This window comes from Girardinichthys multiradiatus, chromosome 22, assembly GCF_021462225.1.
Source record: "Girardinichthys multiradiatus isolate DD_20200921_A chromosome 22, DD_fGirMul_XY1, whole genome shotgun sequence".
Classification (NCBI taxonomy): Eukaryota; Metazoa; Chordata; class Actinopteri; order Cyprinodontiformes; family Goodeidae; genus Girardinichthys; species Girardinichthys multiradiatus.
In genome coordinates this window covers 24,474,435-24,488,810 of record NC_061814.1, presented here as the reverse complement: position 1 = coordinate 24,488,810, position 14,376 = coordinate 24,474,435, and the positions used below count along the sequence as shown (strand labels likewise).

At 41.2% G+C, this 14,376-nt stretch overlaps 1 protein-coding gene across 7 annotated transcripts in view; it reads left to right on the top strand.

Moving 5' to 3' along the window:
• mark1 (MAP/microtubule affinity-regulating kinase 1) overlaps positions 1-14,376 on the top strand; it is a 44,708-nt gene that overhangs the window by 20,896 nt on the left and 9,436 nt on the right. For 6 of the 7 annotated variants that reach the window (XM_047351026.1, XM_047351022.1, XM_047351024.1 and 3 more), the window contains exons 4-8: positions 7,807-7,855; positions 8,704-8,769; positions 8,992-9,062; positions 11,353-11,409; positions 11,545-11,781. In XM_047351026.1, the coding sequence (XP_047206982.1) occupies positions 7,807-7,855; positions 8,704-8,769; positions 8,992-9,062; positions 11,353-11,409; positions 11,545-11,781 (480 nt within the window). Of the gene's footprint in view, positions 1-4,636; positions 5,761-7,806; positions 7,856-8,703; positions 8,770-8,991; positions 9,063-11,352; positions 11,410-11,544; positions 11,782-14,376 lie in introns of those variants that run through there. The other variant, XM_047351029.1, reaches the window with a different exon arrangement.

Sequence of the window (14,376 nt, the reverse complement as noted above, 5' to 3'; positions counted from 1 at the left end):
ATACCCAGCAACAGTACATATAGTAACCTAGTGTGGAAAACTGAAGCCCTGCGAAATGTAATTTAAATTTTTTTCCGAATTCTGCTTTTCGTTTTTCAGAATTTCCTGTTCTGTAAAGTTCCTTATCCAAAAATCACATGGTTATTTTTTGTAATAAAAAGACAGTGTTTCAAATGAGAGATTCTTTTTGTAATGTAGACATGCTAAGAATATGAACTTGAGATTTATTACTACATTTTATCGCTAATACACGCTCTGCGGTGGTATTGTGATAGTGCTGTACTCCCCTGCTTGCGGGGATGTGATTTGAAGCAATAAATGCTCCTTTAAAGAATAGGACCAGTGACTTCAACATTTGTTTTTATTTTTTAGCATGCATGTTCGCTGTTAAATCCGGGGCAGCGTGGGTTTGGTTTATAAACTTGTCTGGTATCAGGCTACTTTATTAGGGCACACTGTGTATGTGATGCCCTAAAACTAACCAATGGACACAGTAATTGTACACTCTCTTAATCTGACTTGGGGTTAATGAGACATGTTCTCATGGTAAATCTGGCAAACAAATGCTTCTTTTTCTTTTTTGTTGTTATACAATTTTTGTGGGTGCCCATTGTCTGATTTGGCAGAATGACGTCTGCTCACCGCTAGTGGTTGCTCTTTCATGTTAGCCTGTCAAAATGCCACCGATCCATCAGGCTGTGGGCTCACCATATGGTGCTTCAGGCAGAGCGAGCAGAACCTATATGTGCTCAATTATACACAGATAAAGCTGCATGACACATTGGACTGGCACATTCTTAGTAAGTGCAAGTCACGGTTTTAGCAAAATTTCACACACATGCTCAAATTGGTATTGATTTGCTGATATAGATGGATGAGCATCGTTGTCCTAAACCGATAAGGAATTTACTTTGTTTCACAGCATCATATGCAAGAAGGTAAAATCTTTATTAAAAATATTGGGTTTTATCTCTTATTTTCGGAAGCTTGTGATGTTTCACCTCTATTATTCTGTTTTTAATGACAGCTTCATAGAGTGAGTCATGAGTTAAAAAATAAACCTCGGTTCTGATCCTTCATGGCTCATTGGCTCTGGTCTGAGTTTGTAGCGGTCAGGACATGAAACGGGATCAGCTGAGCTTTCCAAAGCTCCTCCTTACAGCCACCACAGGAAACGCATCACATGTCATCTGTGATCTGGGATGTTGACGTTGTCATGGTTTTAAGGCGTTTCGCCCCTTAAATAGGCCTTTCAGTTAATCCCCTCTTCCACTAAAACAAATGCCGCACTCATCCCGCCACCCACCGCAATCTCGTCTCTTCTGTAAATAATACTTAAAGCAACAGAAAGTCCAACCTAAAGTTTTTGTGCTGCAGACCTGCTTTACAATAACTGAAATTGGAATGTTTTTTTTTTTTCCCTGCAAAAAGCCCACCGTAGGGTTAACCTCTCATCATGGTGGTTGTTTACGTCTCTCCAACTCCTGCCACTCTGCATTAACCAATAAAATGCTCCACAGCTCATTGGCCTAGAGGAGCTTTGGTCTTGACCAGATGAGTGGATTGTAATTGGGCAGACAAGACTGTTGTCTGAATCATTTTAAAATCAAATGTTGGAGCTGCTAAGATATGCAGTGACTCTGAAGGCATTTAGAGGTGCCGCCTGACTTCAATAAGAGCTTAAACAAGTTACGCTCTAACAGGGTTTTCTTTCTAATGTTGTGGGTAATAAGGGCTTTGCTGAAGCAGAGACCGACGAAAACAAAGGAAGGAGTCTCTTCTTTTTTCGTTTTATTTTTAGGTCCTTATGAGACAAGGACATTTATCTGAATGTCAGACAAGAAACCCACTGTACAGGCTTTTTTTTCTGGACGATACAGTTTCCCTATTTTTCTTTCAAGTCTGACCTGTGGATTTTGACCGATTTTAGTAATATTATTTCTTTTGTAATATTATAACACATGAAGCACAGAAAAAGTATGCTTTGGGAAAGGGCATGACTCTTGGGGCTCTTCACTATTTCCTTTGATTATAATTCAAAAGGCTACAATGCTACTTTAAATCATAGTATGTAACTAAACACACCACTGCAGACGCCCCTTTGTACACCACTAACAATAAATGGTAAAAATGGTAAATGGCCTGCATATGTATAGCGCTTTATCAAGTCTGAGGACCCCAAAGCGCTTCATGCTACATTTAGGCATCCACCCACACATTCACATACTGACGGTGGTAGACTACAATGTAGCCACAGCTGTCCTGGGGCAGAATGACACAAGTGAGGCTGCCATACAATTGGCACCACCGAGCCCTCTGACCACGATCAATGTCCAAGACCTTTTCTGCCAAACAAAAAAAGGCAATAAATACCTGAGAAAATAAAAATTAAGACAATATACATGAAAAAAAAATGTGTTCCACAAAACCTTAAAAGAAATGCTTCCTGACGTCTACACGTTCCATACCTAACAAACAGGTGACCTTATTCATACGTAAATAGTCCAGAGTCCCAAACCTCCTACATCATCAGTAACTAAAACTAAATCCTCCCAGGATCTACCATTCCTCTGCTACATTCTGTTACAGCTCATTCAGAAATGCACATGTGCTACTCTCGTTCACTGCTCTCGTTGTGAGAACACGACATGCTAGCTGCCACTCATCAGGAAAGGTCAGGAAATTTTTATTTTTTCCTCCGGGTGGAAACGTTTTCTTGTGTTTTTAAACTTTTCAGAAAAAGTTTTACATAGCCTACATATGGTGTGGTTCTCCTTCAAGTCATTTTCCAGGCTGTACTCATGCAACATTAATGTGCTTCACTTGCACACTTCTGAGTTCCGCCTTTTGCATTTATCAAAATGACGATATCAGTTAGGATTAATGTTATTAAGTTGCTACATTTGTTAATCAATGAGAATCATCCATGTCTGCATCTTGATGCATTGTGGAATAGACTCTATCCTTTACCCCATCTGCAGATCGAGGTAATAGTTTTGTATCCAGCTAAAAATTAAGGAATTGCAAGAGAATCTCCATTTATCTATCGGTTATTCTAATCTTGATCTGAATTTTATTTAACTCAAAAATGTTTGTCAGGGTAAATGCTATTGGTTGATGTGTTTTCTTGGCCTTTGGTAAATGTGGAAAAAAATATCGGATTTTCAGTATTTGACCTGCCGATCAACGATCACAGCCGACCCATTGGTGCATGTCTGTTGGAGACGCTTTTTACTCCTCTGGCTGCCTGTGTGTTTGTCTCTCAGCTTTTCTTTGTACATCAGACAGGGGTTATTTACTGCTATGAAGTTTACTGAAGTACCATTGGTACACATCAAAACACAAACCCATTAGATGAAAGAGGGTTTGCAGGCTCATCGTTCTATCAATAATCTCCACATTGAACGAACAGCTGCGCCGCTGCCATGACTGAAATAGTCCAGCCTGTTCCTGTAAGTGTCCCCTGTCAGATATCCTCTGTTCTGCTCCTCCTTCATACGGACTCTGCTGTAATTAAGGCTAGTTTGGGTGCCTGGGTGCCTCTGGGTGGCTGTAAGTAGGTCACTGGCACAGACTATAGAGATTCAGGCACTCTGAATACGGTGTGTCCTCTTGGGAGATGCACACTTTGTTTTGTCATCATTTTCCTTAAGTTATCGGCTAAACTGATCATTGCAATACCTTCTAATATTGGGATAAATTAGCTCTTCTGCAGTTACTCACTCAGCACGTACACAGTACACCTTCAGAACGGCTTTATCTCACACTGCAACTCCCCGCTGCGTCTGTAGATATTATTGATAATGATAGCAGACCGGATCAAAGATCAAACTCATTATCTCCTGTTGGCCTTCATGGTGGCTACATCCGTATTGAATGTGTATTGACGAGATCCGTGTTTGTTGTTATTTTTCCACAGCCCTGCTCAGATTTGTTCTCATTTTTGTTTCCAAGTGGCTGCACACGTGCTTCCCATGTGAGTAGCTTTAGGGCAGTGACGCAAACGACACGATGGGGGGGGGGGGATGGGGCAAGACAGTGGAGATGAGAGCTCGAGATCAAATACTGACTCTTAAGTCCGTCATCCAGAATAATAAAGCTTCCTCTCCTGAGTGATGCTTGACATATTGAAGACCATGCAGTGACTTATATGTTTGTCTCATTATGCGGGACATATTCTGGATTTTGTGTCAGTGTGTTTCCCCTCTAATTGACTTTGTTACCAATGGGGGAACCACTCAGGCCGGTACAGCTGCTGATGAATATGGACCAGGGTTTGTCACACAGGAGGTTTATTTAGAGCCACTATAGAAGCTCATTATACTTGTGAAAAAAAATATGTGCGATAGCAAATATAAACTGCCTAATCCTAATTAACACACTTTTATTTTTGAAGTTTGAATGCAAAATGAATACATTTGTTTAAATGATATATAACATAATTAATGCCTAAAAAGTTGGTGTCGATAAATAACTTTTTAGCACTTTATTATGTAACTTTCGTAAAACTACTTAGCTTGTTAATTAGTTGGGGCCTTAAATACATCTCCGTTTTACATCTCCGTTTTCTCTCCATTTGCTTGAATAGAACTGGTGCAAGAAACTAAAAATGCAACAATCTGTTTTTTTCTGGCAGATACCTGTTTGAGGTCTGACCCGCAGATTCCAGAGATGCACAAAAACATCGGCTAGTGACTGGAATTGGCCAATTTTCAGTTTGATGTTCAGGTTGATCAGCTCTGACCAGTGTACCAGCCGGTCAGAAACTCAATGATCTGATTACGTTCTGATCAGTGGATGTGCCATATGTCGACACTCTTCAGTGTGGAAGTTGTTACAAAGGGAAGAAGATTCAAAGTTTGATGTATCAGTAAGGTGTCTAAAATATAGTTGGAAGAAGAAGAAAAGGTGTCCCATTTAAGCCATTTAAAAAGAAAATTTAATTTCCAAGACAGGCTGAGACATGTCCGCGATTCAGGCTGCGAGAGAATGAGGGAGAGAGCACAAGGCTTGCATAAGATAACAGGAAGGCTGAATGTGTTCCAGCAACATAATCATGTTTTATTCATTTGAGCTTTTTAGTCTCCATAATAAAACATGCTAGATTGGGAATTGGGATTGTTGGGCAGCCTTTTGGAAATCCCAGTTAATATAAGATACGAAAGACAGTTTAAAATGTGAGCTCTGTGAATATTTAGGCTTTGTTTTAAACTAAGTCAGTTTTACAAGGACTGCACTCTCACACATGTGACATTCTTATAATTTAAATAACTGACTACTCATAGTAGGAAGGCTAGAAAAAACAAGGCTGTTCTCATATATTCTTATTTTTTTAAGGAAATTAGAATCAGTCAAAATCTGTATCAGCAGGCCAAAATGTTACAACAACCGCTGACTGGAAATTGGCCCTCAATTGTCTGATTTGTTCATTTCAAGCTTCTGGGTTTTTTTTTCTTGGTACTCTAATGCATACAAACTAATTTGTGTCAACTTGGTTTAAATGTATTATTTTAATGTAACAAAGACCAGGAAAATGTGCTTCAGTTTTTATGATAGTCATGTTGAATACAACAATATATAAGGATTACAGGACTGACCAGAAGACCATATCTCTGTTACAGATGCACAAATCATCTAATTTTCCCTTGATTGATTAACCAATGATATTTTGTCCAGTAAAATTCTACTGTTATGCATCAAGAAACATGTTCTCTGATGTACTTATTTCTTTGATTTTAGTAATAAATCAGCTAAAAATGAGTGGAATATTATTTGGATCATCTAAGAATAATTGAATTAAAAAAATCCCATTTCTATTAAGACACCTACACAACTAATTTTGTCTTGCTGGCTCAGTGTTTTACATTTATTTTTTACAGGAACTCAAAATCAGCAGACAAGCTGTTTACCCATCTGATTTTTCTGTGCTTGATATGCCAATCACATGGATAACTGACAGATTTCAATCACTGGCTGACTAATTTAATTTGTGTGTTACTAATTTTATAAATATCTTATGATTGACTCAGAGAACCCTCTATCATATTTTGAAAATACAGTTTTAGACTCCTTTTTATTAAGAACCCCTTGTCTATAGGTTCATTCTCCTTTGATTTTTCAGCTTGTTGGCAAGAAATGTTGTTCATGGTTAGGGTTAACCCTAAACAAAACTGAGCTGACTTAAGAAGAATATCTTTTTTTTTTTTGTTTATGCTGAAAACTAATGTATAAAAATGCCTTTTTGTTTATGGCTTGCTTACCTAGGTAGAAACAGTTTTACAAATGTGGCATTTTAGGAAGTTCAAAAACAGTGTGATCATTTGGAGAAGACTAAACATCCCTTTGGAGTTAGGTTTTTGAAACATTTCTGTCAATTACAACAAACAATGGTATAGAATACATAAAGCATGAAAAAGGAGCAACATAAGTTCTTCTAATCCTTCTGACAAAGATCCCATACAGTTTGAGAAGGTGATTTGTGGTATTTAAAGCCAAAATGGGTGCAAGGTAAAAGCTAGTATGCTGTTAAAAATACAGAGCTGGATTCATCTCAAATAAATCACAGCCGCTATGTTTATTGTAAAGAAGGAGAATGTGTGGCCTTCATTGGTGGTTTATATTAGCTCTGTAGCACTGAGGAATCTACACCAGACATCGGACGAAAAGCCAATACTTGTTTGTCGGACTATCAGAACAATATAAGAAGACTTGATCTCTGCAGCAGCTTCTTGTGCAATATTTTGGATCCATGAGGTGAAAGGTGAGACGGAGAACAGAGAAAAGATCAAGTGTGGCAGAGTTTTCTTTTTTATAAATGAGACTGTAGCTGGAAGTCTTGCAGAGCTGGGCCTGCTCACACTGGTGTAATAGTTGTTTGATGACCCAGAAACACACTCTCCTGGAACCTCCGTAATACCCGAAATACTACTAGGAAAGTTGCTGGTATACATGGATTAAGCCCAACCACATGCAAGTCAGAGACCTATAGCTTCACAGTGCAAGGAGGATTGCAATTTCCACCGCATAGCTTTAAAAGAAAAACAAGACTCCGAGCTCTTTTTAATTTTTCACCTAGTCAGCAAAAGTGCAAAATCTTTGTGTCTCAAGTGGCTGAATTGTTCTGTCGGTGCAAATCAAGTCTGTACTGTAATCTGATACACGAACACAGCCTAAGCAAAACGTTGAGTGGGAATCAACAGAACGTAAATGATTCAACAGCACCTCTGTGTGGCTGCAGGAGCTCAGCTGACGTATAGTCACACAAAGACTGACGAGATGCAGTTTTTCTAAAAGAAGATCCCACTATTTGAACGTCTGAGAACACCGGTTACTCTGAGGAAATACAAGAAAAGCTACATGTTTGATTTGAAAGGGACTGAATTTAACCACTCTCTGGAACCTCAAACTCAACGCCTGTAAAGTTTTACAGCTGTAAAGGAGCAGCCTGTCTGTGCTGCTGCTCTGCAGATCCTGGCAGTTTGTGAGTGGCTACAGTGATTGTCACATCGCCGGCTCCTTCCCCTACAGCCGGTCAGTGGAGTTGTAATTCTTATCTGTGTTGGGCAGGGTTTAGTGCATCATGGCATCAGCCATATTGCTTTTCGGAGGATAGTAGAGCTGTGATTCTCATGGCCTCTGCTGGTATAACTCAGTTGAAGACCCTTTCACATTTTTGGAGTCCGCTTGTAGTTGCATTTCCTTCATTTTACTCCCTCCAGAAATGTAGGTGACACACAGATTATATTGCTCATTAAGTCATCTGATGTGGTCTTGTGTGGATTAAAGTGCTCCTCTGTGTCTCCACAGCTTTTCAGGGAAGTCAGAATAATGAAGCTACTGAATCATCCTAATATAGGTGAGTAAACACACTGCAGCCTGATGAATCAGAGAGAAATGTTAAAGCAAGACTGTAGAACAAGCTTCACTTCTGCCACTCACTGAAGAACAAAGATAACTTTAATCAGGTCTAACCTATATGTGATTTTCTCTTTTCAGATTATTTTTATTTTTTTCTGTGTTTGCGATTTTCTAAGATCATGGTTTCTTTCAGGGTCTTAAAAAGTCCTATTAGGTTTTAATTTGAAGGTAAATTTTAGACCTTAAATAAATCCAAATTTTCCTCAATAGGTCTTAAATTACATTTAGTTACATCTTAAATTTGAACAATCATTCATGGGTTGCTTTCATTTTTTTCAATTAGATAATTTTTTTAAAATAAACTTTGTGAGAAATGCACTTGCAAAATCTTTTTATTCTGTTTGCTTTGACTGAGAAATTAAGCCACTATTTAAAGCTTTGACAAAATTGCAAGACCCAGACATTTATTTTTCCTTGTAAACTGTCGAATTAATTTTGCGACAACTAATGAATTTTGCTACTAAAATTGCCTTTTTGTTGTTTTTTTTGTTGAGGGAATTAAGATCAAAGGGTCCCTGCTATGTTATTCAATGTTGCCCATCAGTTATTTTTCATAATTTCCGCAGGTCTGTAATTTAAATCTTCACAAAGATGAAAAGGTCTTAAAGTTGTACATTTAACTGACTGAAACTAGCAAGAAACCCTGAAGATACAATTATAAATTAGTTATATGTGACCTGTCTGTCTGTTTCTGCTTTTTAAGATTATAGGTCCACTTGTTCAAGTCCAATTCTAACCTTAATTTAACTTATTTGTCTTAATTGCTGTCTTCCTTTTCTTCTACAGTAAAATTGTTTGAGGTGATCGAAACAGAAAAGACACTTTATTTGGTGATGGAGTATGCCAGTGGAGGTGAGTAAGGCCTCGATGCATGTTCACTAGTTAGGTCACATTTTGTATTTTTTTATGTGCGTGATTGCAAGTCCCTCAAAGCCTGAGATGCATTAAATATTTGTCATCCTTTAAAACATAAACCATTTTAAGGGAATGCTTAAGACCAAAGATGACTGCATATGATTCTGATTGACTGGGAAGTATTATAAAATCATTATTTTGTGTTTGTTCTTATTGCAGGAGAGGTATTTGACTACCTTGTGGCTCATGGCAGGATGAAGGAGAAGGAGGCCAGGGCCAAGTTTAGGCAGGTGAGTCTCCAGTGTTGCAGTACTTTAGGCGTCATTTCTTTATGGTTTTCTGGAGAAAGACTGCATACACCAAAATCCTGCTATGTCACTGACTGCAGAGGGAAGGTGGAGTTCACACAGCTTCTGAAGAAGCCTTCATCCCTGTAGTCTCTGCTGACCCCTAGTGGTGCCTCCTGTGTAGCAATATGACATCAGTTTTTACATTGTCATGGTTGCTTTTAATGTAGCTACCTGTACCCGGAAAACAAGCAGAATTTAAATTTATGTTTTATTTGGTGTAATTTTCTGTTAAATAACTTCTACTGTTTGTGTATAAGATGACTCAGAGGAAATATGTTTGCACAAGCTCAAAATCCTGAAAGTTTAAAGTGCTGACATGATTACAGGTGTCCACAGGTGGGTGGCGTTTGTCAGGGAACAGTGTGTTTTCTGTTTGATCGATATTGTTATTCTGGAACATGACAGTAAAATCTCCTGGTTGACTGTCACAGCAACCGCCAACTGTGTGTCACAGGAATAATGTGGATTTGCAGAAGACACACTTTAGCTCAGGGACCTTTTTTTAAATTGGTGGCTTTTGTTGGCATGCCTCTCCTTTCAAACACAGAAGTTGTGGTCTCATAATTCTTGTTCATCAGCAATAAAAGGAAACTATTGTAAATTATCATCACATTAAATATTAGTTCAGTAAAATATTTTCTCAAAATGAACGATTTCATCCACCTGTGTGTAAGCAAGTATAAATATCTTGACAACTGCACCATTCTAGATTGGGCTGTAAAGATAAGAAACAATTAAAAGGTAAGGCCTACACCAGGGTATTGGAGAGGAGAGTCCGGCCGATAGTCGAACCTCGGCGGATCAGGAGGATCCGTGTGGTTTTCATCCCGGCCGTGGAACACTGGACCAGCTCTATACCCTCTACAGGGTGCTCGAGGGTTCATGGGAGTTTGCCCAACCGGTCCACATGTGTTTTGTGGACCTGGAGAAAGCATTCGACTGTGTCCCTCGTGATGCCCTGTGGGGGGTGCTCCTGGAGTATGGAATTGGGGCCCTTTATTAGGGGCCATCCGATCTCTGTACAAGCGGAGCAGGAGTTTGGTCCACATTGCCGGCACTAAGTCGGACCTGTTCCCGGTGCATGTTGGACTCTGGCAGGGCTGCCCTTTGTCACCGGTCCTGTTCATAACTTTTATGGACAGGATTTCTAGGCGCAGCCAAGGGCCGGAGGGGGTCTGGTTTGGGGATTTCGTCTCTTCTTTTTGCAGATGACGTGGTCCTGCTGGCCCCCTCTAGTCAAAACCTACAGCATGCACTGGGGCGGTTCGCAGCCGAGTGTGAAGCAGGTGAGATGAGGATCAGCTCCTCCAAGTCCGAGGCCATGGTTCTCGAATGGAAAAAGGTGGCTTGTCCTCTTCAGGTTGGAGGGGAGTTCCTGCCTCAAGTGGAGGAGTTTAAGTATCTCAGGGTCTTGTTCACGAGTGAGGGAAGAATGGAGCGGGAGATCGACAGATGGATCGGTGCGGCTGCCACAGTAGTGGGGGCACTGTGCCGGTCCGTTGTGGTGAAGAGAGAGCTGAGCCAAAAAGCAAAGCTCTCAATTTACCGGTCGGTCTACGTTCCTACCCTCACCTATGGCCATGAACTTTGGGTCATGACCAAAAGAACGAGATCCCGGATACAAGCGGCTGAAATGAGCTTCCTCCGTAGGGTGGCCGGGCACTCCCTTAGAGATAGGGTGAGGAGCTCAGCCATCCGGGAGGGGCTCAGAGTAGAGCCGCTGCTCCTCCACATCGAGAGGAGCCAGTTGAGGTGGCTCGGGCATCTATACTGGATGCCTCCTGGACGCCTTCCTCGGGAGGCATTCCAGGCACGTCCCACCGGGAGGAGGCCCAGGGGACGGCCCAGGACACGCTGGAGGGACTATGTCTCTCGGCTGGCCTGGGAACGCCTTGGTCTCCCCCTGGAGTAGCTGGAGGAGGTGTCTGGAGAGAGGGACGTCTGGGCGTCTCTGCTGAGTCTGCTTCTCAGTGCATCTCTAATTATAATGGCTATTTCTTATACTATAAGATGAGCTTTAATGTTCCTGAAAAGTCGTGCCACCTCAGCCTCCACCTACATGACAGAAACGGTTAAGATGACCTATCCTTCTAGGACAATGAAAGGGGGCGTGAGCAGGTCTATCAGTAGGACCTTTTACAGATTTGTTCTATTTGCTTTCATCTCACTAAGGTTTCTTTTTTGTCCTGGTATTTAACGTAGAGACCTGTAATTTATGTTTGTGTTTCAGATTGTGTCTGCAGTGCAGTATTGCCACCAGAGGAGGATAGTACACAGGGATCTAAAGGTGATCATCTAGGTTATGACTGATTTGAATTCCCTTGTCTCGTTCTCATATCTTAGCGATCTATCCTGAGAAAATCTTCAGTTACCACTCTGTACGGGTACCAGTCTACAATGCTAACTTCTGTCCTTCTCTCAGGCCGAAAACTTATTGCTGGATGCAGATATGAACATCAAGATAGCCGACTTCGGCTTCAGCAACGAGTTCACGGTGGGAAGTAAGCTGGACACCTTCTGCGGCTCCCCGCCGTATGCAGCTCCTGAACTCTTTCAAGGAAAGAAGTACGACGGTCCGGAAGTGGACGTCTGGAGTCTTGGTGTTATCCTCTACACACTGGTCAGCGGATCACTGCCTTTTGATGGACAGAACCTCAAGGTGGGCCTTTTTTGCATTGCATTATCCTGCAGACAGAGATCCTCTCTAGAAAATATTATTTTCTAGCTTGAAAATATAAATTTTCTCAAAAGGAAAAAAATATGTATTTATTTTATTATTTATTTATATTTCAAAGGCATAAAAACAAATAAAATGAAGGCTACATTAATTTTCTATGACACTGAAATTATGACCTAATCAGAGATCTGTGGCATTTCCACACATTTATTTTTACAGTTTTAAGGTTCCGTTAACTTAAGAAAATGCTATATAGGCTTTATTAAGAAAATGTTCAAATTTTAGGTGGTCAGGTACTAAGAAATCCACAGGATTTTTGGTTTCTGTAGCAGACTGTCACTCCACATCAAACTTTGCTTAAAGAAAGCAGCCTAGATACTGCAGCTTTGTTCTTTCTACAATGCACATCAGTCATGCAGTTAGGTTGCAGAAAAATAAAAAAATCTTTAAGCTGTTGCTATGCAAGTTAAACTTATATTTTAATATATACAGGGGTTGGACAATGATACTGAAACACCTGTCATTTTAGTGTGGGAGATTTCATGGCTAAATTGGACCAGCCTGGTAGCCAGTCTTCATTGATTGCACATTGCACCAGTAAGAGCAGAGTGTGAAGGTTCAATTAGCAGGGTAAGAGCACAGTTTTGCTCAAAATATTGAAATGCACACAACATTATGGGTGACATACCAGAGTTCAAAAGAGGACAAATTGTTGGTGCACGTCTTGCTGGCGCATCTGTGACCAAGACAGCAAGTCTTTGTGATGTATCAAGAGCCACGGTATCCAGGGTAATGTCAGCATACCACCAAGAAGGACGAACCACATCCAACAGGATTAACTGTGGACGCAAGAGGAAGCTGTCTGAAAGGGATGTTCGGGTGCTAACCCAGATTGTATCCAAAAAACATAAAACCATGGCTGACCAAATCACGACAGAATTAAATGTGCACCTCAACTCTCCTGTTTCCACCAGAACTGTCCGTCGGGAGCTCCACAGGGTCAATATACACGGCCGGGCTGCTATAGCCAAACCTTTGGTCACTCATGCCAATGCCAAACGTCGGTTTCAATGGTGCAAGGAGCGCAAATCTTGGGCTGTGGACAATGTGAAACATGTATTGTTCTCTGATGAGTCCACCTTTACTGTTTTCCCCACATCCGGGAGAGTTACGGTGTGGAGAAGCCCCAAAGAAGCGTACCACCCAGACTGTTGCATGCCCAGAGTGAAGCATGGGGGTGGATCAGTGATGGTTTGGGCTGCCATATCATGGCATTCCCTTGGCCCAATACTTGTGCTAGATGGTCGCGTCACTGCCAAGGACTACCGAACCATTCTTGAGGACCATGTGCATCCAATGGTTGAAATATTGTATCCTGAAGGCGGTGCCGTGTATCAGGATGACAATGCACCAATACACACAGCAAGACTGGTGAAAGATTGGTTTGATGAACATGAAAGTGAAGTTGAACATCTCCCATGGCCTGTACAGTCACCAGATCTAGGCGAGTCAGGAAACGTTTTCCTCCACCAGTATCACGTAGTGACCTGGCCACTATCCTGCAAGAAGAATGGCTTAAAATCCCTCTGACCACTGTGCAGGACTTGTATACAGGTCCTTCTCAAAATATTAGCATATTGTGATAAAGTTCATTATTTTCCATAATGTCATGATGAAAATTTAACATTCATATAATTTTAGATTCATTGCACACTAACTGAAATATTTCAGGTCTTTTATTGTCTTAATACAGATGATTTTGGCATACAGCTCATGAAAACCCAAATTTCTATCTCACAAAATTAGCATATCATTAAAAGGGTCTCTAAACGAGCTATGAACCTAATCATCTGAATCAACGAGTTAACTCTAAACACCTGCAAAAGATTCCTGAGGCCTTTAAAACTCCCAGCCTGGTTCATCACTCAAAACCCCAATCATGGGTAAGACTGCCGACCTGACTGCTGTCCAGAAGGCCACTATTGACACCCTCAAGCAAGAGGGTAAGACACAGAAAGAAATTTCTGAACGAATAGGCTGTTCCCAGAGTGCTGTATCAAGGCACCTCAGTGGGAAGTCTGTGGGAAGGAAAAAGTGTGGCAGAAAACGCTGCACAACGAGAAGAGGTGACCGGACCCTGAGGAAGATTGTGGAGAAGGGCCGATTCCAGACCTTGGGGGACCTGGGGAAGCAGTGGACTGAGTCTGGAGTAGAAACATCCAGAGCCACCGTGCACAGGCGTGTGCAGGAAATGGGCTACAGGTGCCGCATTCCCCAGGTCAAGCCACTTTTGAACCAGAAACAGCGGCAGAAGCGCCTGACCTGGGCTACAGAGAAGCAGCACTGGACTGTTGCTCAGTGGTCCAAAGTACTTTTTTCGGATGAAAGCAAATTCTGCATGTCATTCGGAAATCAAGGTGCCAGAGTCTGGAGGAAGACTGGGGAGAAGGAAATGCCAAAATGCCAGAAGTCCAGTGTCAAGTACCCTCAGTCAGTGATGGTCTGGGGTGCCGTGTCAGCTGCTGGTGTTGGTCCACTGTGTTTTATCAAGGGCAGGGTCAATGCAGCTAGCTATCA